This window comes from Eretmochelys imbricata, chromosome 1 (genome assembly GCF_965152235.1).
Source record: "Eretmochelys imbricata isolate rEreImb1 chromosome 1, rEreImb1.hap1, whole genome shotgun sequence".
Lineage (NCBI taxonomy): Eukaryota > Metazoa > Chordata > Testudines > Cheloniidae > Eretmochelys > Eretmochelys imbricata.
Window position 1 is genome coordinate 336535537 of NC_135572.1, and position 22675 is coordinate 336558211.

Consider the following 22675-nt stretch of genomic DNA (forward strand, 5'->3'; position numbering starts at 1 on the left):
TTCCATCACTGGGTGTATACACTCTGCAGCTAAAAAAAAATACAGCCAAACTTAATCAAAGCAGCCATCTCAACCTTTTATGCATATTCTAGACCTGCTGAAAGAGGCAGTGCTTCCATAAGAGGGATCCATCTGCTTCATCTGACAACCTCTTCATATCTGTCACCAACGAAGAGACAGCAGGTTTAACAGTTCTGTCGAGAGCTGTTCCAAACCAATCATTTTGAATTTTTTTTTTCTTTTCTACCCCTTTTTGGAGAGTCTCATTTATAACTGTGAAGCCTGGAACAATATTACAACAGCCTAATGGATCCTCCAGATTAACCAGCCTGGTTATATTCTTCAGTTCCAGTCTATCCCTACACCCCATCCACCTTCCCCATCCCTTTTCAGGGACTCCTCTGGAGGATTCTACAACAAGAAGTTCAATCTGTGTAGTCCCTCACAACAATAGTAGAGGTTCCGCTTCAGTTCAGGGGAAAGGTCTCTTGTTTTCATTTTTTTTCTGCTTCCCAACAGAGGAGATTGGAGAACCATTCTGGATCTAGGCAGACTCAATAAATACATTTGATTCAGATTCCGAACCATGTCCGTAACCTCAATAATCCTGTCCCTAGACCAGTGGTTCTCAACTCTGGTCCACCGCTTGTTCAGGGAAAGCCCCTGTCAGGCCGGGCCGGTTTGTTTACCTGCCATGTCTGCAGGTTCGGCCGATCGCAGCTCCCACTGGCCGTGGTTCGCTGCTCCAGGCCAATGGGGGCTGTGGGAAGGGCGGCCAGCACGTTCCTCGGACCACGCCGCTTTCTGCAGCCCCCATTGTCCTGGAGCGGCGGATCGCGGCTCCCACTGGCCGTGGTTCGCTGCTCCAGGCCAAAGGGGGCTGCGGGAAGGGCGGCCAGCACGTTCCTCGGACCACGCCGCTTTCTGCAGCCCCCATTGGCCTGGAGCGGCGGATTGCGGCTCCCACTGGCCGTGGTTCGCTGCTCCAGGCCAAAGGGGGCTGCGGGAAGGGCGGCCAGCACGTTCCTCGGACCGCGCCGCTTTCTGCAGCCCCCATTGGCCTGGAGCGGCGGATTGCGGCTCCCACTGGCCGTGGTTCGCTGCTCCAGGCCAAAGGGGGCTGCGGGAAGGGCGGCCAGCACGTTCCTCGGACCGCGCTGCTTTCTGCAGCCCCCATTAGCCTGGAGCAGCGAACCGCGGCCAGTGGGAGCCGCGATCCGCCGAACCTGCGGACGCGGCCAGTAAACAAACCGACCTCGCCTGCCAGGGGCTTTCTCTGAACAAGCGGTGAACCAGAGTTGAGAACCACTGCCTAGATCCACAAAATTGGTTCGCAACTCTGTAACTCCATGATGCATATTTCCAACCATCCTGCACACAGGAAATATTTCTATTTCATAGTTGGGTACACAACATTTCCAATACAGAATTCTTCTGTTCAGCCTGTCAGCAGCCCTGGGCTGTTTACAAAATTTCTGGCAGCAGTGGAGGCATTTCTCAGGGTATGTCTTCACTACAAACCTAAGTCAGCCTATATTAGGTCGACTTTCAGCCACCGCAGTAATTACTGCAGTGGTGCATGTCCACACTATCCTCGGATCACTAGTGCAGATCCTCACCAGGAGCACTTCCACTGTCCTCAGAGTGGCAGTGTGGGGAGCTGAGAGCCTGGTCTCTCAGCTCCAGTGGCAGCTTCCTGCCAGGACCCTGGCTGTTCCACAGGCTATCGGCAGGCTGCCCTCCCTCCTCCACTCCCTGTTCCCCACCAGGAGCTGGGGGAAGCCACCCGGGCTTGTCCCCCCGAGCCCTGTTCGGAGCCAGAGCCCTGCCAGGTGCTTCTCCCCTTCCCCGTTCCCCGCCAGGAGCTGGGGCAAGACACCCTGGGGGATTCTTGCCACCGGGGAACAGGCTCCAGCTGCAGTACCCTCCCGCCTGCTCCCTACCCAGAGCTGGGCAGCCTTGTCAATTTCAGCCATGAAATTGACAGGGCTGCCTGGCTCCCGGTAAGGAGTGGGGTCCTAAGCTGTGTGGGCTCCAGACGAGAGCAGGGTCCAAAGCTGCCTAGCTTTCCAGGTAGTGGGGGCTTGCTTGTCAATTTCACGGCTCCTGTAAAGGATGCAGTGTCTACACAAACACTGCGTCGCCCTAACTACACCGACCTAAGTCATATGCCTTTCATGGAGGTGGACTTATGTTGGTGTATTAAGGCACTAACATCAGTGGGAGGACGGGTGTAGTGTAGACACTGACATAATTAAGTCAATATAAGCTGCCTTATGTGACCTAACTGTGTAGTGTAGACCAGCCCTCAGAAAGCAGAACATTCAAGTTTATCCTTGCATTGATGATTGGCTGATTCAAGATACCTCTCCTCAGCAAGTTTCTTTTAACATTCGGTACATTCTCCATCTGTGCACCAGTTTGGAGCTTGCAGTAAACAAGGAAAATCTGACTCCATCACAACAAAATAAAATTCTAGGGGATCTTCTGGATTCCACTTCTGTATCAATCCAGATTTGAGACCACAGTGTGAATCATTACTCAATTGCAGAGCAACCCTTGCACAACAGTAAGATCATGACTAAGAGTTCTGAGGCATAATGCGTCATGCATATTCATCACTCTTCGTGCCAGACTTAACCTTCATTGTTTGCAGGACTGGCTGAAATCGGTTTACGCTCCAGTAAAACCTCATAGAGATATACTGGAAAGGGTTATTCAGTTTGTACTTTCTTTACTTCCATGATGGAAAGATTTGATTGATGTATGCAAGGGTGTCCCTCTTGCACCTCTTCTCCCCTTGTTAACACTGGTGATGGATGCTTCCAGTCTAGGTTGGGAAGCACATTTAAGTCATCAGACTCAAGGTCTGTAGTCAAAAGTTGAATCTCTTCTATACATAAATATTTTGGAGCTCAGAGCAGTATGTCTGACATGTTGTGTTCTTGCCTCTAATCCAAGGCAAGTCAGTTCCAGCAATGACAGACGTTGCTGAAATGTTTTATTTAAACAGGCAGGAACGGGCCTCTTCTGTGTCAGAAAGTAATCCAGCTATGGGAGTGATGCATAAGGCATCTAGTATATGTCACTGCTATCCATCTAACAAAACTAATAAACACCCATGTGTTTCAGCTGGGGAGGCATTTTTGATCTGGCCAGGTGTGGTCCATAAAGAACTCAGCACATTTTCCAAAACTGAATGTAAGAGATCATAGACTTGTTAGCCACAGAAGTGAACAAAAATGCAACATCTTTTGCTTGACATGAGGTCAGAGTTGGATCTCCATCAGGTGCCTTCCTAATATCATGATCTTGATTCCTGATGTCCACCTATCCCCCTTAATTTTGCATACTCTGAGAAGGCCCAAGGATGCCACAGCCACGATGAATAAACTGCTCCATCCTGGCCCAGGCAAATTTTGTTCCCAGAGCTGCTGACACAGTCAGTTTGGATTGCAGTAACATTGCCTTTACTGTCAAATTAGATGTTTCAAGATGACAGGAAGACACTGCACCTTACAGCTTGGATGCTTATTGCTTAACCAGATGTAGAGAAGTCTTGCTCCAGGGATATACCAAATATTTTAATAGTAGAAAGGACCTGTGATGGGTTCCCCCCGGGGTTCTGTCTGGAACTGGGGTACCGCTGAGCCCTCTGACCCATCAGCCTGGGCTACCTCTCACTCTGTGCTGCTGTGACAAGCTGCAGACACGCTCCCGGCCTAACACTTCCACCAGCATACTCACAGGTAGGGACACAACCATTTGCAGTTATATGCAGGCTCTCTCAGCAGCCACGGCATGTGAACCAACAGTAGAGAGGCTACAGCCAAAATAATCCCCAGTTTTCCAGCCTGGGACCCCAGAGTGGTACCATCCTGCCCTGGACCAAACCCCAACCAGCATGAATTTATTATCCAGTTTGCCTCCCCCTCAATGTGAAGAGGAATATGCAACAGCCTCTCCAAGTTAAGATTCCCAAGCACATCACTCCAAACTCACTGGTTTAGATTAAAACATAAAATAAATTAACTACAAAAGATAGATTTTAAGTGATTATAAGTGATAGCAAACAGATCAAAGCAGATGACTTAGTACATAAAGAAAAATGTGATCTAAGCTTAATATGCGAGAAAGGTAGGATTTGAATTAAGAATCCCTCACCCTGACGGATGATACAAGCAGGCTGCAGATTCTTAAGGCACAAACTACACTTGCTTTGCAGCTTAGAATCCCCAGGTCTTTCATACACAGGCTAGAAATCCCTTTAGCCTAAGTCCAACACTTCCCCCAGTTCAGTCTTTGTTCCTCAGGTGTTTTCAGGAATCTTCTTGTGTGAGGAGTGAAGAACAACAGATGATGTCACTCCCTGCCTTATATAGCTTTAGCATATGGCAGGAACCCTGTGTTTCAAAACTTGGTTCCCAGAGCAGTTTGTGGAAAAATACCGACATCCCAAGATGGAGTCCAGAATCATGTGGCTTGGTTACATATCCTTGTAAAGTCATAGCAGCCATTACTTACAGGCTGTTTGGAGTGTTCTCAGAAAGGTGGGAGATAAGCTTCTCCTAAGGCCTGTTGTTTTCCCTAATGGCTCGTTGCCCTGAATAAGCCTTTTCCAACCAACTATCTAGACTGAAAGCACCTTGTCTAGTGGGCGTTACCCAGGTGTAATTACATTTGAAGTACAGATACATAATTAATATTTATAAATTCAGATACAAAAATGATACATGTATACAAATAGGATAATCATATTCAGCAAATCATAACTTTTCCAATGACACCTTACATGACCCGTCCTTGCAGAAAATAAATCATAATTATGCTGTAATCATATCATAATATCACTATGAAAATATGGGGTGCAGTATCACAGGACCCTAAAAGATCTACTTAAAATGAAAAATGAAAAAATTTACTGTATGGGCACAACAGTGTTTCACCTTTTCTACAGACCTTCCATTCATTTTGGACTACCTGCTTTCACTAAATCATCTGGACTTTCACTTTTATAGAATTAACAGAATCTAGCAGCCGTATCTTCTTATAATTCATAAATTTGAAATCAAAAAATATTTTCACACCTTATGGTTTTTAGATTTTTAAGGATCTTAGTGTATGTAGTCCACCTCCCTCTCACCCCGATTAGGGAAACCCCCTCCAACATGGGACTTTAATGTAGTATTAGTAGGGCTGCTGAGTTCATTACATCATCTTTCAGTGGAAACATTGGTTTTAGTGGCTATTCTCTCTAGCCTGTCTGGTTGGCAAAATTAAAGTTTTAATGGCATGGTCATCGTACATTATTTTTCATTGAAATTAGGTTTCTTTTAGGCCTAATCAGAGATTCCTTCTTAAAGTGGTTTCTGACTTTCATATTAATCAGATATTCATTTACTGGTTTTCTTTCCCAAATCTGATCCTAGCAGTTCTGAAGGAAAATTACACACATCTGTTATTTTGAGAACATTGTATTTTTATTATCATATAACCAAACCATTTAGAGTCTCTTCTATATTATTTATAGCCTATATTGAAAGAGTAAAAGGGAAAGCAGTTTCTTCCTAGAGGTTATCCAGATGGATTTCAGAATGTATTAGACTATGTTATTAAATAACTAAGCTTGATCTCCTTGCTTAGATAAAAGCTCATTCTGCTGGAGCTCAGGTAGCATCTGTGGCTTCCTTTAAAAATGTCCCCATCTCCAAAACTTGTAAAGCTGCCTCCTGAAGTTTAATTCATACACTCATGAAACACTATGCTACTGGGGAGGCTTTTTGAGCTGTTGCTTGCTTTGGCAAGGCAGTTTTTCAATCCCCATTTGGTTAAGATTGCTGACCCACCTTCTAGCAGGAGGTCATTGTTTGGGAATCATCAGGAGTGTAATACACATAAACAATCACTCGAAGAAAAGCAGCTACTTACTTTAAAGTAACTGATGTTCTTTGATATGTGTTACCTAGTTGTAATCCATGCCCTCCTTCCTCACTATGAGATTCTGTAGCAAAGGAACTGAGATGCAGTTGGCCCTGCTGTGCCCTTTTATGCCTTCTGAGGTGTGATGGTAGCTAGGGCACAGGCCTGGGCCAACAGGCACTGCTGGTCAAAATGCTCTGATCTCACTACTGAGGGCTGCCGTGCACCAAGAGTGAAATACATTTAGACAGCACATCTCAAAGAATACCAGTTACTGTAAGGTAAGTAACCATCTTAAACAATTAATCAACTTATGAGCATTTTGCATATTATGTAGCTTTGACTGAAGCAATTTATATGTGTTAAAAACAAACTTAGTTGATACTGAACTGACTGGACAGAGTACACATCTTTCAAAAATTAACAAAATTCTGAATTCAACCATCTTGTGTTTCATGTTTTGTGTTCCCCAGTTTTCTGTCTATTGATACAACAAACTCACATTTGGAGAAATCTTCAATTTTAAATGCTACATGAATAAGATGGAACTTAAGTTTGCCTTCCATAAACTAAGTTTTCCACTGCTTCCTCCTGTTCTGGGTTCAGCATATGGACTTCCGTTTTGGTATCAGTCATGCTGGAGAAATAAAGGAGAGATTCCATAGTTTCTTTTTTTAGTTAGGTCAAGTCAGATTTCCATTGACACTTTGACATTAGTGTTATCAGCTTGTCAAGTCCTTCTGAAACCTCCTTCAATTGCTTTTGTAAGTAAAGTGCCTCTGTCTAGTGCCTTGATGTATAAAATATGTGCTATGTTTTGATCAAAGTTCTCTTTGTGCTCAGGGCATACTTTAACATACTTATGAAAACATGGAGACTCTGTGTCCCTGAGAGTTCCACAGACTTAGGAATCAGCCCTTCTTTTTTTCTTTTTTTTTTTTGTAAACTAGCCATGAGGTTGGTTATTGCCAAAGGATCTTTGTATTGCCACAGTGTCCTTTAGTTATTACTTTCTCAGTACTATTAAGTATGCTAAATACAGTTAGCTCACTTCATTCCTGTTTTAGAGATGGTTTTGGTTTCAGCACTATTCCCACTTTAACTATAAGGAATATTGCTTAAATCAGTCTTGGGTCTAAAACCAGAATGCACATTTTAAGTGGGCTGACTGTAAATTAGAAGTTTAATATGATTGTACCTGACAAGTTCTCTCCTCTTTTTTGTTTTATTTTCAGAAGTAAAATCAGTAGCATTGAGTAGGAATGCATTTTTCCCTGTCTGGATGCTAGTAGCCATTATTGGGTCATTCCTCATGTTTGACCCTCAGTTTATGTTAATGCCAGATTAGATTCTTTTGGTTCTTTATTTTTTCCTCTGCTACTTGGTATCTGTGAGTTTGTCTGTCTGGAGTCTATCTTTAAATTGCTCATTTTATTCTACACTGAAGCTGATTTTTTTTTACGTATAAAAAGTTACCAAGTTTAAAAATTTTTTTCGTTTGTTTTTATTAATTACTGTCAAGGTTCCTTCCCCACTCTGAACACTAGGGTACAGATGTGGGGACCTGCATGAAAAACCTCCTAAGCTTATCTTTACCAGCTTAGGTCAAAACTTCCCCAAGATACAAAATATTCCACCCTTTGTCCTTGGATTGGCCGCTGCCACCACCAAACAAATACTAGTTACTGGGGAAGAGCTGTTTGGAAATGTCTTTCCCCCAAAAATACTTCCCAAAACCTTGCACCCCACTTCCTGGACAAGGTTTGGTAAAAAGCCTCACCAATTTGCCTAGGTGACTACAGACCCAGACCCTTGGATCTTAAGAACAATGAACAATCCTCCCAACACTTGCACCCCCCTCTTTCCTGGGAAATGTTGGATAAAAAGCCTCACCAATTTGCATAGGTGACCACAGACCCAAACCCTTGGATCTGAGAACAATGAAAAAGCATTCAGTTTTCTTACAAGAAGACTTTTAATAGAAATAGAAGTAAATAGAAGTAAAGAAATCACCTCTGTAAAATCAGGATGGTAGATACCTTACAGGGTAATTAGATTCAAAACATAGAGAACCCCTCTAGGCAAAACCTTAAGTTACAAAAAAGATACATAGACAGAAATAGTTATTCTATTCAGCACAATTCTTTTCTCAGCCATTTAAAGAAATCATAATCTAACACGTACCTAGCTAGATTACTTACTAAAAGTTCTAAGACTCCATTCCTGGTCTATCCCTGGCAGAAACAGCATATAGACAGACTGAGACCCTTTTTCTCTCCCTCCTCCCAGCTTTTGAAAGTATCTTGTCTCCTCATTGGTCATTTTGGTCAGGTGCCAGCGAGGTTACATTTAGCTTCTTAACCCTTTACAGGTGAGAGGAGTTTTTCCTCTGGCCAGGAGGGATTTCAAAGGGGTTTACCCTTTATAACAATTACCAAGTGAACTTTGCCACGTTTTGGGTGTTGAAGACAAACAAAAGTTGCTTGTGTTCCAGAGTTTCTAGAAGGCCTGGAACAGGGAGTTAAATTATAATTTTTAGCTATACTTTCAGGAAAATGATGTCATCAAAAATGTCTTGCAAGATCATTGAATTTGTCAGTGTTCTGTGTTTCTGCTTCAATAAGGAGTTTCATTCATTAGCATATTTGATAATCAGCCGGAGAATTTTGTCAGAGTATTAAGACTCCAGAGAGAACAGAGAATCTTGTGTCCTTTCAGCAACTTTTATTGTTCTTTCTTTCCAATCAGATTTGTGGATGTGTCAAATTACAGATTCAATTTTTGTCTTAATGAGAGTCACAATTATTTTGTTACATCATAAAATGTGTTTTATTATAGTATTACTCATACAAACATTCGTTCTTAAAAAAAAAACCCACCCTGGATTTCCACAATAGTTATGCATTTACCATATTATTACTGACTAATCACTTATCCCATTAACAATTGTTTTAAAATAGATTCTTGCTAACTCAGTTGAGGTATTAAATCAATATTTTATTTATATAGATAAATCTATATTTGAAAATGGAAAAGAAGCCTAATAAGAAGGAGGAGCTGACACTAGTAAACAATGTTTTAAAACTTGCTACTAAACTCCTGAAGGTAAGAATGAAAATGGAGTACTACAGTATTATACATGATCAAGAAAGAGAACATCTTGCTTAATAAGTCACCTTTCTAGCATTTCTGTAGTATGCACTAGAAACCCTTCCCCTTTAAACCCACTTTCCCTAATAGTCTGTGTTGTCATCAGGACACTTTCTCTAATATGCTTCAGTCTGTTGTGTTCTGTCATCACTGTGGATTGCAAATAGAAATTTATTAAAATCATTGTTAAGTTTCACTTTGTACCAACAGTACATGGAGAGTATAGTGAGGGGAGCCTTTGGGATAGGTGGCAATACACTGGACCAAAGAAGGCGGAGTCTTTAAGCTTGCTTTGTTTTTGATCTCTGCACTATATAAGGTGCTAAGTAGTCAATTACTGTAACATTAATACTCTTCTGTAAAGCTAATCCTCCTAAATGCTGCAACAGTTGTTGGTTAGTTACTGTTAAAATTAAAATCAACTTATTTTTACATATTTAAGAATCCTGTTATAGAAGTGAGAGAAGTGTTTAAAAAAATAATTTTGTAGTCATGGTCATTTCTATGCCAGCTGCAGAGTATTTCATCCAGTCTACATTTTAAATGATCTAGTTGTAAATGATACTTAAGTAAATGAGACTATGCCTGTGCATAAAGTCAGTCACATTTTTACAGGTGAACTCATTGTGTAGGTTGTGACAGGGTTGGGCCAGATGGCTACAGGAGAATGATAGAAGGTAGATAGATTAGCCCCAGGTTAAGTAGGTCCCTTTTCACTGGGTAAGGTAACAGGGAAGGTTCCAGAACAATCAGGAACCTTCTGGAAACAATTAAGACAGACAGGCTGATTAGAACACCTGCAGCCAATCAAGAAGCTGCTAGAATCAATTAAGGCAGGCTAATCAGGACACCTGGGTTTAAAAAGGAGCTCACTTCAGTTTGTGGTGTGTGTGTGAGGAGCTGGGAGCAAGAGGCACTAGGAGCTGAGAGTGAGTGTACTGTTGGAGGACTGAGGAGTACAAGCATTATCAGACACCAGGAGGAAGGTCCTATAGTGAGAATAAAGAAGGTGTTGGGAGGAGGCCATGGGGAAGTAGCCCAGGGAGTTGTAGCTGTCGCACAGCTGTTCTAGGAGGCACTCTAGACAGCTGCATTCCACAGGGCCCTGGGCTGGAACCCGGAGTAGAGAGTGGGCTCAGGTTTCCCCCAAACCTCCCAACTCCTGGTCAGACACAGGAGGAATTGACCTGGACTGTGGATCACGAAAACGGTCAAACTGAGGGCTGACGTGAAGCTCCGAGGCGAGCAAATCCGCCAATAAGCGCAAGACCCACCAAGGTAGAGGAGGAACTTTGTCACAAGGTATAGAATTAATATCACTAAATCATCATGGGGAGTGTTTTGGAAATATTATACTTCCTTTTGGCAACTGATTAATGGATTATGATCGAATGGATGGAAGTGTTCACGTGTCAGATTGATTGTGATTTAGGAAGTCATTCACCAGAACCTTCTGAATCCCTTGTATTCTAATGCACCTTACTCATTATTCTCATCTACTTGTTCTCTGCGAATATGGAGACAGCTACTGGAGTAACTCTTCCCACTTGCTTCTGGAGGAAGGATTATGCAATTTCTTTTCTTTTCTGATGAGATCGTAAAAGTCCTGGTGTATCAGACTGGTTTTGACAACTCACCAGTGATTTGAACCTCTACAGCTGTAACTGTACAGCACAACCTGACTGTATTGGAATGCAGATACCAAATCTAGATCCATACACTATTCAGTGGCAAGAAACTGTTTGGTGAGGTACTGGTCACTACAGTGAAGAACCACTGAACTAAAACTACTACAGTGGGTGTTATTAAGAAGTTTCTACCTGTTTGAGAGAGAGAAGTGATTCTACCTGTATTTCCCATTTTAAGATAAGTAATTTCTTTTATACAAATAAAATCTTTCAAGCCTGAAGAAAGTTTTTCAGATTACTTGCTCTGGAGAAGGGAAAAAAACCAAAACCCTCTTGCTTCATCTCTCCTAGGTATATCTTGGAAAGAGATAACAGATATCCCTTTCACTCCACTAGAGCAAAGGACTAGTTCAATATCTCCAGTGAAAGAGTCAGGAGAATACCATCAGGTTACAATGAGGCTGTGCTAGCCTAGGCCAACCTTGACTGCCTAGAGAGAGTGAGGTGTTTCAGAATCCTAGCTGACCAATGGCAAATGAGTCTTGTAGATAATTAGGCCAGGTTTTCATCAGCATCACATCCTACCATACAATTTTGACTTGGTCTGTGCATCTGGCAAAAACAAGGACACAGATTGCATCCTGTTGCGCACTAGGGTAATTGTTCATATCCTAGTGGCATACTAGAACACAGGTGTCTACAGTGTACTTTTTGTTATCTGAGAAGGATGGAATTTTTGTCACAATTTGGATCTCTTCTGCCCATATCTCCATGCCCAGAAATCCATATTCAGGGTGGAAATGCTAGTGTTCCTCATCCAAAAGATCATCTCTCAGGACTTTATGTTCAGTGGATCTCGGAGGCATATCTCTATGTATACATTCACCTGGTTAACCACTTGTTAGAATACCCTTGTTATGAACAGGAACTCCTAGTATGTGGCCATTCCTTTTATTTTATTTATTCCCTAAGGAAGGGAAGTATCCTTGATCACCTTGATCGATCAGTCCTTCAGCCCTCATATAGATTGCGCCGATCACAACACATCTTCCATTCTTCTCATATCGTGGCCTTTCTTCTTCGTGTGCGGCCATGTCTTTTCACAATAAAATCTTCCCATCTTTTTGGAAGTCGGCAGAGTGGTTGTTTCAGTGGGTACTGCTTGGCAACAGCTGCAGTACATCAATTGTTGGTGAGCGTCGGTATATGCTCAGCCTATCACATTTTACTATGCCTGCTCTCAACAACGACATCCTTCACTCCATTCTGCTGTCTGATCACTTCATTGGGGACTCGGTCGTGGATTGAAGTTCACAGAATTCTTTCCATGCCCTCTCCATGACGGACAAATTGCTGCTCCTGTCTTCATCAGAACCCATGTTTCGCTGCCATACAGCATTGCTGGCAGTACTGTTGAGTTGAAGAGGCTGGCACGTGTTGCCTTGTTGATTTATCCATATTTTTAATTTCTTGGGTGATCTCCTGACCAAAACTTCTTTGTTCTAACCTACCCAGATTTACCTCCATGGATTGTCTTCATTCTCCAAACTCACAGATCCACCATCAGCTGGAAGATAAGCTCTTTTTTTCTTAGTTCAGGCTGTGATACATCTACAGGATCTGATTGTTGACTCAGCAGTTGGACAAAGTCTCTTAAATCCAACACATGCTCCAGGCCTACATTTCAAGTCCACAGCTCACCAACTGTTTCTAATGTTCTAAACACAAAGTGAGTGAAGTGATATCTTTCATTGGACCAACTTCTGTTGGTGAGAGAGACAAGCTTTCGAGCTTACACAGAGCTCTTCTGCAGGTCTAAACACATACAGACAGTGAGCTGTTCTGTACAGACTGGAGGCTGATCGACACTGCAAAGTTAGGTTGGCTTAACTACATTACTTGGAGCTGTGTATACACCACTAGGATGAGAGAAGAACGCTTTAGTAGACCTAGCTACTGCCTCTTGGAGAGCTGGATTTACCACGGAGACAGACAAACCCTTTCCGTCAGTGTAGTAAGTGTCTACACTTAAGCACTGCAGATGTGCTGCAGTAGTATTTCTATGTAGACATACCCATAAACTCCTGGGCCTTCCTCTTATTAGTTTGAGATCACAAGAAACGGTCCCTGACAACACTGACCACTGAAGTCCAGAGATCTTTGGGCTCATGGCTATTGTGGAAAACAACAGATGTCAGGAAAACTGTCAGATCCTCTACCCCTCAATTGCAGCAGATTCCAGTCTGGATGGATGGAACATTCATGCGGGCACAATGTCCTTTCAGATCCTGTAATCCAGGTGAAAATCCAGTGTGAATACCAAACTCAAACTAAAGAGTGCTGAGCTTTTGTCAGTTTCTGTTAAATTCAAGAAGGGACAATTAGATCCTCTAGTCCAGGGGTCTCAAACTCAAATGACCACGAGGGCCATATGAGGACTAGTGCATTGGCCCGAGGGTCGCATTACTGACACCCCCCTTGCTACCCCTGGTCCTGCCCCCACTCCACCCCTTCCATGAGGCCCCACCCCTTCCCACCCCTTCCCTGCCCCCATTCCAACCCCTTCCCCGAAGTCCCCACCCCAACTCTGCCCCCCTCCTGCCCCCCAAGGGGAGGGGTGCGGCAGGGGCTCAGGGCAGGGAGTTGGGGTGCGGCAGGGGCTCAGGGCAGGGAGTTGGGGTGCAGGAGGGGTGTGGCAGGGGCTCAGGGCAGGGAGTTGGGGTGTGGAGTGCAGGAGGGTGAGGGGTGCAGCAGGGGGTTGGGGTGCAGGGTGTGGCGGGGGCTCTGGGCAGGGGGTTGGGGTGTGTGTGGGCTCAGGGCAGGGAGTTGGGGTGTGGGGTGCAGAAGAGGTTCAGGGTGCAGGCTCTGGCCCAGCGCCGCTTACCTAGGGCGGCTCTGGGGTGGCAGCGGCACGCACTGGGGCCAGGGCAGGCTCGCTGCCTGCCCGCCCTGGCACCGCGCCACTCTGCTCCACTCCAGGAAGCAGCCAGAACCACATCCCTGGGGTAGTGGGGGCACAGGGCTCTGTGTGCTGCTCTTGCCACTCCTCCAGGTACCTCCCCCGAAGTTCCCATTGGCAGCAGTTCCCCCTTCCCGGCCAGTGGGAGCTTTGGGGGGCAGTGCCTGTAAGTGAGAGCAACGCATGGAGCCCTCTGCTGCTGCCCCTGCCCCGCCCCCCCTGGGACATGATTCCGGCCGCTTCAGGGAGTGGCATGGGACTCGCAGCAGGCGGGGGGGGGAGGCGCGGTGCGTGGGAGCTTGGAGGGCCACGTGTTTGAGACCCCTGCTCTAGTCTGATTGCCTGTATATACCAGACCATTAAATTTCACCCAATTACTCCTGTATAGAACCCAGTAATGTGTGTTTAACCAAAACATACCTTTCAAAAAGGCATCCAGTCTTGATCTGAAGAAAACAAGAGATGGAGAATCTAGCACTTCCCTTGATAGTTTGTTCCAATGGTTAACAGCCCTCTCTGTTAAAAATCTCCATCAAGCGAATCTGCTTGCCTGCCTGCTCAACAAGCAGTTATTCCACCCAGATTGATCCCCAGGTGTGGAGAATGGACACATTTTCACTCAACTTCTCTGATCTCTGAATGACACCTTCCTTGCCTTAACTCCCCTGCTCCTCCTCTTTAGTCAGGAAAATCCAGAGCGAAGATAATTTTATTGTCCTCTTGTCGCCCCCAGAAACCCTTGCTCCTCAATCTTTCAGATGAGTCTTTGAGCTGTGGCTTCCTCACCTCTCTCAGGTACTTGTGCATTAGAAATCAGTGCTTCATCAGAACCAGAGTCATACATTTAATAGCTTTGAGGTTGTCTGGTTGATACTCCAGTCTTTTTTCCACATGAGCAATAGAGATTCTCTTTCCTTCCAGAAAGCCCTCAACTGGCCTGGGCTTACCAACATAGTTGGGCATCATCTTTCATCCTCATCAGGCCTCCACTGGATTTTTGCTAGAGTTTCTCCTAAAGGGAGAAGGAACTTCACAGGTGGTTCATCATTTGACTTGACTATACATCATTAGCATTTGACTTGCAGTTCATCCTTATGTCTCACATTTCCTCAAGGCAGTCAAATATCTCAGAACCAGAAGATAAATGGAGTTTTAATTTGGTACGTTATACTCTCATTGAAGGTTTCCTATGAACCACTTAGAACAGCTTCACCAAGAAGTTATTCATTTTTTTTTCTTCCTGTCATCATAAACCACTTCACTTGAACAAAATAGTTCTCCTTACATGGCCAGAGCTCTCAAATTCTCCTTAAAATCAAAAGAGCCTATTCCAAAAGTCTGGTAACTATGCTTACTTAAGTAAAGGGCCAAAAATCTCTAAAGCTACAATCTTTAGATGTGCCAAGATGGCTATCAAAGAGTTCTGCAGTACTAAGTTTAAAAAATGCATCCTTCTGAAATTGCCTCCATTCATTTACCAAGCATTACAAAGCTGATGTGGAAGTCTCCTTAGGCACCTTCTTTGGGTGCAGAATATTTCTGATTGAACTTTGTTAAATGGCGGAATCTAAAAACAAAGTTCAGAAGATTGGTTATTAAATAGTTACATATTGTTTTGAGGGTTTTTTTCTCATTTTCCTTCTCTCTGACTTTACTGTTTGCTATTTCCCCAGTAGTTGTACCTAGATTTGGGGGGAGGCCACTCTAAGAGAACAGCCCAATTTAGTCTCATCTGTTAATTGGTTTTCTTATGGAGTGACCCTCTGCCAGTGTGGAACATCCTTCCCCCTTTGTGGTTTTCCTAGGTTCCTTGCCTATGTTTTCTAGCATTGGAAGCATTCTCTAGGTGTTTGGGTGCCAAAGTGACTCTGAAAGGCCAGGATCTGATACCTGGAAAAATAAATTTGCATATTCCTGCCTCCAGAAGCAAGTGGATAGATCTTCCACACTAACTGAAGAGGGCTACTCAGAGAATATCAATTAACAGGTGAGACACCATGTAGTCTAGATATTTTCCTCATATACACTAGTATAGTGGAACCTTTAATCGGCACTTAATTTAGTACTTATTTCATATTACTGAATTGTGCTGTTTAGCAAGTTTGTGGGGGGAAAGCGATCAGAAACAAATATGAGCATGCAGGAGACAAGCAACTTTATTTTTATGAGCTTCTCAACCTCACACGCCCTGAAAGTTGATGACATTTTTTGCTACTTATGCCTTTGTGAGAATTGCACAGTGGGGAACAGTAATTTTTTTTCTCCCACCCTTTGCCTCTCTATTTAGATTTTAAACCCATCATGCCTCTTACTCTCTATACCCTTACAATGTGTATGTATAGCTCCTGCTAGAATGGGGCCACAGTCTTAGTTGTGCCTCTAGGAACCATTGTAATACAAGTAATAAATAACAAATGAGCCATAATAGTTATTAACGTGGGATGCCATTTGTAAAACGTGATTTTTATAATTACCAACAGGTATTTTGGACAAATGTAAACAACTGTTTGTTACAGAAAGTTATGAGTCAAAGATAAAACAATAATAATATTTTAAAATAATTTAATAACTTTGGCACTATGCAAAGTGTCAGAAAACACCATTTCATATAAAACCATTGTTCAATAGTGAACAAGGTAATCACTGCAGCATTATGAATATTTGCTATGCATTTGTTTGTGTTGTCTTGATTTTTTTTAAGTGATTTCTTAAATTTGGTTTCTTTTCATACTAAGAAAATAAGTGTGTTCACCTGGAGACATGCCCTTTGCATAACAAACTGAATTAATGTTTTTGTAGTACTAATTTCTGTCCTATACTAAGAATAAGATAACTGTCATATTAACCCTTTGACACAATAGATAGCACTCCTTCTGCCAAGAGCTAATGTGTTATGTATTATTGCTCAGCATCAGAATATTTCAACTCTTGTCATGAAAAGTTGTAGGTTTCTTTTTGTTTTTGCAGCAGAAGTGAGGAGGCATCAGAGCATGAGGTTTGTTTTTTTTAAACCCTCTTTGACATTATTTTACAGTACAGCAGCCGGTCTGAAATGACTGAGCTCTTTAACTTTCCCTAGTATTCTGCTCAGCCCTTGAATTCTTGCCCTTTTCACTGCATAGCACCCTCTTTCTTTTGGAAGTCTAGTTTTCTTAGTATTGTTGGATCCAGAGCTGGAACTTCAAGATGCTTCTCAAGCACATACAAACGGGCAGTTAAATCAGCTGCTTGGCTGTCCTGGTGCAGTAATTGGAGTTGTAAGCAGTTTTTTCCTTAAAATATTTTGTCTTATTTGTCAATACTGTGACCACTTTACAGCCTCAAAAGCATTCAAAATTACATATCACAAATCTTGTTAATGTGATCATAGAGGTATTAGTTCCATATTTCCTGACATTAAAATTGCTTTTGTATAATTTCTGTGTTTTAATTATGTAAATATATTTCTATCGGTAGGAATTGGACAGCCCCTTCAGGTTATATGGGCTTACAATGAACCCACTGCTTTATAACATCACCCAAGTTGTCATCCTGTCTGCTGTTTCTGGTGTTATCAGTGACTTGCTTGGATTTAATCTAAAGGTGACCGCTTCCAGTACCATGTATTGATCCAGAACACACAAAATGTCACAATTGAATGTGCATAGTGACCTCAGTAAAAATACATAGTAAAATTATGAATATTGTTTGAAAATAATTTCATCAAATTTAAAATACATAAAATTTATTCTATTCTTAGAACACATCAACCACCAGCTTTTCACATTTATTTCTTCCAACCGTGGGCCTTCATTTAGCAGATATACTTCTGTACAGGCTCAGTTAATCTATTTAACTAATCTTACAAGACCTACATCTAATTTAGGAAATTATCTCTGCCTCTTGGCCATTATTTCTTACTGCTAGCTTGTTTGCAGTTCTTGGAGTGCTACAGAAAATGCACATATCACCTCTTGCCCCACAATATACATGATGTCACAACACGATGTAGGATCACCTTGTCATACTACGCATCATGTCACTCCATCATGACTAGAGAAATGAACTGATAATTTAACACTCTCTGAAATCTGAATTGCATGAGATGTCATAATTTCCAGACTCAGGAGATAGGGGAATATCAGTTACAAAAGCTTTCAGTAGTATCAGGGCTCTAGTCCTGATGCTTAGCCATTCATCTTTCTAAATAGATTACAAAAATATCTGTAAAAAGAAAAGGAGTACTTGTGGCACCTTAGAGACTAACCAATTTATTTGAGCATGAGCTTTCGTGAGCTACAGCTCACTTCATCAGATGCATACCGTGGAAACTGCAGCAGACTTTATATATACACAGAGAATATGAAACAATACCTCCTCCCACCCCACTGTCCTGCTGGTAATAGCTTATCTAAAGTAATCATCAGGTTAGGCCATTTCCAGCACAAATCCAGGTTTTCTCACTCTCCACCCCCCCGCACAAATTCACTCTCCTGCTGGTGATAGCCCATCCAAAGTGACAACTCTTTACACAATGTGCATGATAATCAAAAATATCTGTGTTCTTTCACAAGTAAAGGAATGCAACAATGTACACTTTAGACACAGCGGTATGTTTTTAAATGTAAACACAGAGATGCACTGTAACTTTAATATTTAACTGAAAATTCATGCAAGACTTAAAATGTTCATTGCTGCTTTCACTTTTTCAGCTCTGGAAGATCAAATCATGACAATACACAAAGAGAAGATGTAGCACAGTATTCTGGCAAAATCCACTGATGGACTAAACTGCCTCAGAGCAGTCACTGAATCTGTGCTTCAGAAGTTATGGCCTCTTCAAGGATGTAGTTTGGAAAACTGAAGTGTTTACATCTGATTGTCTTGTGCAATCTTTATATTTATTTTATCATCTCACTGTTTTTTTCTGTTTTAGCTGACATTTGTATTTTATTTTCAAGTATTGGTATGCTTAGTTATTGAAAGGGTTAGAAAACTGATATCCAGATACTTGAGATCCTGGTAATGGGTCACACTGAATTATTGTATCTATGGTGAAAGCTAAATACCAATGCTAAGCTTTTATACTTCATAATTTATGGGTAAAAACTTTATATTTGTAGATTGATTGTTGCAGTAGAAATGAGACCTATTTACAAATAACTTGAAGTACTGACAATACAGTATGACAGGTAATGGAAATATTTTATGTTAACGCTAGAAACAAGCTGGTTTCTTACTTTTTTGGTGAGTCCAGGATCTAATCTGATTAAGCTGCAGTTTAAACACCTTTGGATATTAATAAGATATTACATCACAGGTCAACAAGTGCTCTTTAATAACACTTTTATTAGAGCAATAATTGTAAATGGTTAACATGCTGTAAGATATTTTGATAAAATTAACTATTGTATTTATTTGAAACACTGGGCTATTTGCATAGATCCGACTGTGCATGCTCAGTATGTGCACTTTTTATTGTTACTTTTAATTAGGACCTTTATATATAGTAAAGGGAATATATTATGGTGGACTGTGGAGCAATATATTATTTTTGCAACCTGAGTATTTGGACGTCACTTATGAGTCAAAAAGTTGTTAATGGAAGATGGTAAATTATATACGCTCAAGAATAGGACAAATACTCTCCCATAGTACACTATAGTATATGCTGTTTATACCACACTTAACTTTAAGAACAGTTGTTCCATTATATAGAAACATTTCTTCTTTAAGTCTTATTTGTTTGCATGCCCACATCTCTTGCAGTTATAAAAATGTAGCTTGCAAAATCTATCAACTAAAGCTAGTATGCAGTGTTGTTGTAGTTAAGGCAATTTTAAAAACATGCTGCTAATGTTAGCATCACCAAGCTCCTCCTCAGTGTTTTTATTTAGGTTGCCAAGTCTCCAGTCTAAACCCCGATGCTACTTAAGGAGCATGATTTTGATGACAGATTTGTTTTGGGGTTTACATTTTAGATTAGCCCAATTATTTCCTTAGAGTATTCATCCCTTCAGAGTTACTAGTTAGTTTGTGCTTAAACATAACAACATCCCACTTACAAAACTGTATTAGGAGGGCCAATATCATGTTTGAGTATCCTTAAACATTTTACTTTTAGGGGAATATATTTATGATTAGAATTCAAAAAATCATCTGCCTCAGATTGGGAAAGGGTAGAAAATGTAATAGGCTATGTGATACATACATGCATACAAAAATCCATCATACATGACATATTACTAATCCTCAATCATTAAATAGTGGAGGCAATGTATCTTAAACTTGTGTGGTATAAAAAATTTTTATATACAAAGCAACGCAAACAAGCATTTTGTATTTTATTTGCCTATGTACTAATGTTTAATAATGACCAAAGTGCATTCTGGTTTTTGAAGGAATGTATTACTGGAGCTTTAAGAACATGTTATACTTAGTTTCTCATGTGATAAATTTGGCTGCATCTGATCCGTTTCTTCTTCCTCTGTTATCTGATGTTGGGATTGTTTTTAGGAATTAAGTATATTTTATAAATAGGTTCCCCCCTCCACCCCAAAATATGGTACAGACCTACACAAAACTTAATTTTGCACAGAATATATTTTAAAGGGAGGGGGAGGGAGAGTACAGCAAGAATTGTGTAGGGCTAAAAGATGAGGTTGTTGGTTTTCACAGCCTGTCATTATAAAAACTAATTTTTCCAGAATGGAAATATTTTTGAGAAATTTGTGTTGAATATACTGCTTTCAGTTTAAAAAAAAAAACAGTTTGGGTTGAAGATGGAAATTAGTTTGTAACTACATATACCTCAGCAACTGGTGATATGCTGGATTGTTGCACTACCAGTAGGAACGTGGGGAGAATAAAATGAGGGTTTGTAAAAGGAAGTGAAGGGTACTTCAGAGTAAATGCAGACACATGTAAATTGCTGTCATTAGGTATATCAATAATGCAAGAAATAAATGAGAGAAATGTTCTACATCCCTTAATATGAAAAAGCCAGTACAAAAATAGAGGTAAGTAGAAATATGGCGGATCTTGTGTTTTGTTTTTTGCCACATTTTGTAACTGAAAGTGTGATGAGGCTTGGAATAAAGCATTCTGTGGCCGATGGTCTAAAACTGTGCAATGGTCTGTGTTTCTTGTAATTCCACCATATTTCTATTGAATTTATTTGCTTACTTTGACCTAAATCCAGTTTTGTGATGCTGTAAAGGGTCAGATAACGCTTATTCTATTGGAATTAGGAGTGTCCTCCTTAGGAAAAGGGAGCTTAAAGCAAGAATTCAAGTTAAAAATTTGAGGTGGCTTGTGAAATGCAATTGTCAATAATACACCTCTTAACCATGGAAAAGGAACAGAAAAATGTACTCAGGATAGTTTTTGTTCATGCAGAGTGGCTTATTTTACCAGCAAAGAGCTTTGCAATTGGAAGTGTAGATTTCAGGCATAAAGGGTTACCTCTTATTTGATTCATTTCACTAATGGGCAGCATAGGGCAGCGTTGAGCACCCACAACCTTAATTCTTCTTGGAGTTATTTGTCCACATGGATCCCACTTCTAGTGCACATGCACCCCATGTGTGTGAAATTTGATTCTTCAGGTCAGCAGTGTCCACTGGGGCTGCACCTATGCACTGCACATCATAGAATCATAGAATATCAGGGTTGGAAGGGACCTCAGGAGGTCATCTAGTCCAACCCCATGCTCAGAGCAGGACCAATCCCCAACTAAATCATCCCAGCCAGGGCTTTGTCAAGCCTGACCTTAAAAACCTCTAAGGAAGGAGATTCCACCACCTCCCTAGGTAACACATTCCAGTGCTTCACCACCCTCCTAGTGAAACAGTGTTTCGTAATATCCAACCTAAACCTCCCCCACTGCAACTTGAGACCATTACTCCTTGTTCTGTCATCTGCTACCACTGAGAACAGTCGAGATCCATCCTCTTTGGAACCCCCTTTCAGGTAGTTCAAAGCAGCTATCAAATCCCCCCTCATTCTTCTCTTCCACAGACTAAATAATCCCAGTTTCCTCAGCCTCTCCTCATAAGTCATGTGCTCCAGGCCCTTAATCGTTTTTGTTGCCCTCTGCGGACTCTTTCCAATTTTCCCCCATCCTTCTTGTAGTGTGGGGCCCAAAACTGGACACAGTACTCCAGATGAGGCCTTACCAATGCCGAATAGAGGGGAATGATTATGTTCCGCGATCTGTTGGCAATGCTCCTACTTATACAGCCCAAAATGCTGTTAGCCTTCTTGGCAACAAGGGCACACTGTTGACTCATACTAGCTTCTGGTCCACTGTAACCCCTAGGTCCTTTTCTGCGGAACTGCTGCCTAGCCACTCGGTCCCTAGTCCCCCCTAGGGATTCTTCCATCCTAAGTGTAGGATTCTGCATTTGTCCTTGTTGAACCTCATCAGATTTTTTTTGGACCAATCCTCTAATTTGTCTAGGGCCCTCTGTATCCTATCCCTACCCTCCAGCATATCTACTAGTCGTCCCAGTTTAGTGTCATCTGAAAAGTGCTGAGGGTGCAATCTATGCCATCCTCCAGATCATTAGTGAAGATATTGGACAAAACCAACCCCAGGACCAACCCTTGGGGCACTCAGCTTGATACCGGCTGCCAAGTAGACATGGAGCCATTGATCACTACCCATTGAGCTCGATGATCTAGCCAGCTCTCTATCCACCTTATAGTTCATCCAGCCCATACTACTTTAACTTGCTGGCAAGAATACTGTAGGAGACCATATCAAATTCAAAAAGTGATCTTGTGCGTAAAAAGGTTGGAGACCACTGCTATAGAGCTTGGTCAAAATTTGGAATTTTCCATTCCACTAGAAGTTCAGACATTTCAATATTTCCTTTTGTCCCAAATAGAATGAAAAGCTGAAATTTCCAACAAAACAAAAATCCCAGAAAATTTCATTCTGGAAATATTGAAAAGCCCTTTTCAAAACATTTTGTTTCGATATGGTTGAAACACTACATTTTGACTTCTATATTACACTGCAATATAACGTAATGTA

General features: G+C 41.7%; 1 protein-coding gene across 2 annotated transcripts in view; it reads left to right on the forward strand.

Moving 5' to 3' along the window:
• The window catches only part of PHTF2 (putative homeodomain transcription factor 2), a 182311-nt gene extending 161553 nt beyond the window's left edge, over window positions 1-20758 (forward strand). For both annotated transcript variants that reach the window (XM_077836097.1, XM_077836106.1), the window contains 3 exons: window positions 8929-9024; window positions 17113-17238; window positions 18348-20758. In XM_077836097.1, coding sequence (XP_077692223.1) covers window positions 8929-9024; window positions 17113-17238; window positions 18348-18368 — 243 coding nt within the window. In that variant the 3' untranslated portion in view covers window positions 18369-20758. The remainder of the gene's footprint in view (window positions 1-8928; window positions 9025-17112; window positions 17239-18347) is intronic.
• The last annotated feature ends 1917 nt before the right edge of the window (window positions 20759-22675 follow it).